Source organism: Melampsora larici-populina (genome assembly GCF_000204055.1).
Source record: "Melampsora larici-populina 98AG31 unplaced genomic scaffold MELLAscaffold_97, whole genome shotgun sequence".
NCBI lineage: Eukaryota > Fungi > Basidiomycota > Pucciniomycetes > Pucciniales > Melampsoraceae > Melampsora > Melampsora laricis-populina.
Window position 1 is genome coordinate 74,500 of NW_006768861.1, and position 3,264 is coordinate 77,763.

The following is a 3,264-nucleotide window of genomic DNA, read 5'->3' on the forward strand; positions in this document are numbered from 1 at the left end:
CCACAGAGTATAACTTGCGCATGGGACTCACTACGGCCCCGTCCGCAAGTACTGAACGTGTCAAAGTACTCACTAACTGAGTATCCTCATGTTGAGATAGAGTGAGTCCTCACTCTAGCAGTGAGTACTCTCACCACAATGGGCTGTTTTTGGGCACGGTTTGCAAACACAATCTTGCTCTTCTCATTCACTGCGCAACCTCCATTAATGAGGAGTACAAGCACAAGTAACACAAAACAAAGTGGGATTTTTTTTCCGGTCGATCATAGTCAGTAGATACAATAGAAGCTCAGTAGATATTGTAAATAGATATAAAAGAAATTCAGTAGATAATAATTTCTTGAGTATATTTTTGGGTGGAATCGATGAGTGTTCAGAAACAAAAGCGGAGGAAACAATGACAACCCTGATTTCAAGCAATGGTCTCTACATTTATTGTTGCCTGGTCATTGGTGAGCCAATGACGGACCAGCACAAGGTGGCAGATGATATCTGGATCCAGGCGACCTCGAGACGGAACAGCAATGTTTCCCGAGATCAAGAAAACTCGCTCGACCGAGGCACCTGCTGCTGTGATTGTGAGATGTTGCAGCGCAATCTGGGCCAATACCGGCAGAGTGCCAGTTTTTAACATTTGCTTCAGAAATTTGTCAGTGTACAATTTACTGAGCAAAGAAAAAGCAAAATGAAAAAACTTACAGTCCAGAATCCACCTATACTCTTGCCAGGTAAAGCAAGATCTTTACGCGCAAAGTATCGGTCCAATTCATCATCTTCAGGTTGGCTGTCGTTGGTGGTAGCAGGGATAGCGGACGCGCCAAGGAAGGAAAAAATCGCTTCATGTTTGTTGACAGGACAGCTTTCAGCAGGAGTTGTTGGCAAATTTTCATGTGAGGTTTCTGAGGAGTTGGGTTTGTGAAGATTATACCCGGTTTGCAAGGCCTCCTTAGCAGCCAATTTGAGTGAAGTATGATACTGCTCCCCTTGGAAGATCTTGTCTCGAAATCTAGGATGAAGGAGGGTCGCCACCAAGGTCTGATTGTTCTTCTCCTCCTTGTCCAAATACTTGACCAGCTTGGCTTCAGCTTTTGCGCAAGCTCGAACCCAAGCACCAAGAACTTGCATATTCCTTCGAAAAGCCTTTTGAAGGGCCCACAGCGCCGGGAGGACCATATGCTTGGTCGCATCGTTGGATTGAAAGACCTGTGTGGTGTATTCAAACAATTCGAGAACTGGCAGCATGTATTCGATGCTCAACCAATCAGCCTTGGAGATGGCAAGTTTTGATCATTTGGGGTCGGCAGTGTAAGCCTCAAGGGACTTCCGGAGAGTCAGAGTGCGTTTGATCTGCAAACAGTACACATCAGTCAGTTTTAATGAACACAGATCATTAAAGAAAAAGGAGGACTTACTACATAGTAGAAGTAGTTCCACCTCGTGACAGGGCAGCTCAGTGGCAGCAGTTCAGGGTCTTTGACACTGTTCCTAATCTTAATATACGCCTCGAGTTCTTGTGGACTCTTCCGGATGTGCGTATCCAACGCTTGGATTCGACTGACGACAGTCGATTTCTTGCTCCGGTGAGGGGTGAGTGAAGGGTTAAGAAGGTTAGCTTGATTGACAGAATTAATTGCGGCTTGGGTATAGTCTTCTACTTCTTGGGTTGGGCCGTGCACTTCCATCGATGCCTGGTCAAGGTCAAACTCGGTTTCGGGGCAACTCTGGCTCAGTTGCGCTGCTTCTGCGGTTAGCTCTACGTCAGCGCAACTGAGCACCGGTCCCCTTTGCGAGTTTTGGGGGGTAACGGGGCCTGAGTTACGGTACCTTACGGGCGATTTGGCCAGTAACGGGTCACAAGTACCGCTACCCGTTCTGACCAAAGCCAGAAGCCACAGCAGCGGTACGTTTTGCCCTCAGCCCACTTCCGTATCCTTCGATAACACATACCCTCCACCTCCACCCTTGACGCCGCCACCCACCAAACACCTCGATCCAAGGAATCCACGAAGCCATCAAGATTCAATACGTTCCTCATCTGGACTAATCAAAGCCAACCAAGCATCCGGAGCAACAACCGGATGCCCATACAATTCAATGGGCACAGACACTCCACCTTCGATTGAGGAAATGAAGATGGTAAGTACTATTTCATGATTATAAGTCGTTTGCTCGACAAATGCTCTGTTGTTTTTTTCCCCAGAAGAAACTGAAACCAATTTCTATTCTTACATTCTCATTTTCTTGATATCTCCTTATCCTCAATTACATTTCCAATTCCTTCTTCTTAGTTTCATTTTAAACCCTCCTACCCTTATAACTTCACGTTTTTGCTTTATCATCATCCCAATCGATTCCAGATGGCACCAACTCAAAGTACTCTGCGATTTGATTCAGGCTACGAGACTGACGATAATGGCCCACGCCGTTCAGGACGCATCACTACTCCTGCACGTCTAGGACCCGGCATGATCTGTCCCCCATCTGACAGCCGACAATCCCTCGCTTCTTCAGCCTTTACCTTTTCTCTTACTAACGACAGCTTGACTGACAAGGGAAAAGGAAAAGGAAAGAGCAAGCGTGCTCGATCCGAATCCTTTGCTGAGCCTGCGATTGACTCAGATGCCGAGACCGACACACCTGAGATTGTCAGCGGACCAACTCGAAGAGTGATTCCTCCACCACGACGAATTGGTGTAGGTAGTTCGAATCAAGGGACATCTAAGGTGTCAAAGAAGACCTCTGCAGTTTCTCGGCGCAGGGATGAAGCTGAAGCCAAATTGGTAAGTTTGTTTCCTTATTCCAAATCACCCCAATTGATGTTGTGTGCTGAATCTCTTGCATCATTTCAAGGCTTTAGCTGCTGACGCTGGAGTCGAACCTGATCTCAATCAAGACTTGGATGAAGAGAATCGACGTGTTCGTCAACGAATTCAAGGTGCGAATGGTCAAGAAGTTGATGAATATGACCCACCTGTTATATACTTTGGGAAACCGTTTCGTCGACCAAATGACGTAAGTTTTTTTTATTTTCATCATTGTATCAATGAAAACTACTAATTAACACTTTTTGTGTAGGATCCATCTGGTCCACCCTTGACATTGAAGTGCAAGTGGTGCCACAAAGAGGTCTGTATTAGTGGCAGCTCGAAGTCAAATCTTCGCTGCCACCGTGATGGTTCAAGTCAGGCTGGTAAAAACAACCAAGGCTGCCCTCGTCGGGACCAAGCAATCCGTGCTGGTGCAAAACTCCCGCCAACTCGAGCT

The 3,264-nt window shown here is 46.6% G+C and overlaps 1 protein-coding gene across 1 annotated transcript; it reads left to right on the top strand.

The window, feature by feature from the left end:
* Positions 1–1,684: 1,684 nt before the first annotated feature.
* On the top strand, positions 1,685–3,057 carry MELLADRAFT_96188 (uncharacterized protein; the record flags this gene model as incomplete). Its single annotated transcript, XM_007418600.1, has 4 exons — positions 1,685–1,729; positions 1,792–2,136; positions 2,289–2,780; positions 2,851–3,057. The coding sequence occupies 4 exons, from the start codon at positions 1,685–1,687 to the stop codon at positions 3,055–3,057; spliced, it is 1,089 nt and encodes a 362-aa protein (XP_007418662.1).
* Positions 3,058–3,264: the final 207 nt, after the last annotated feature.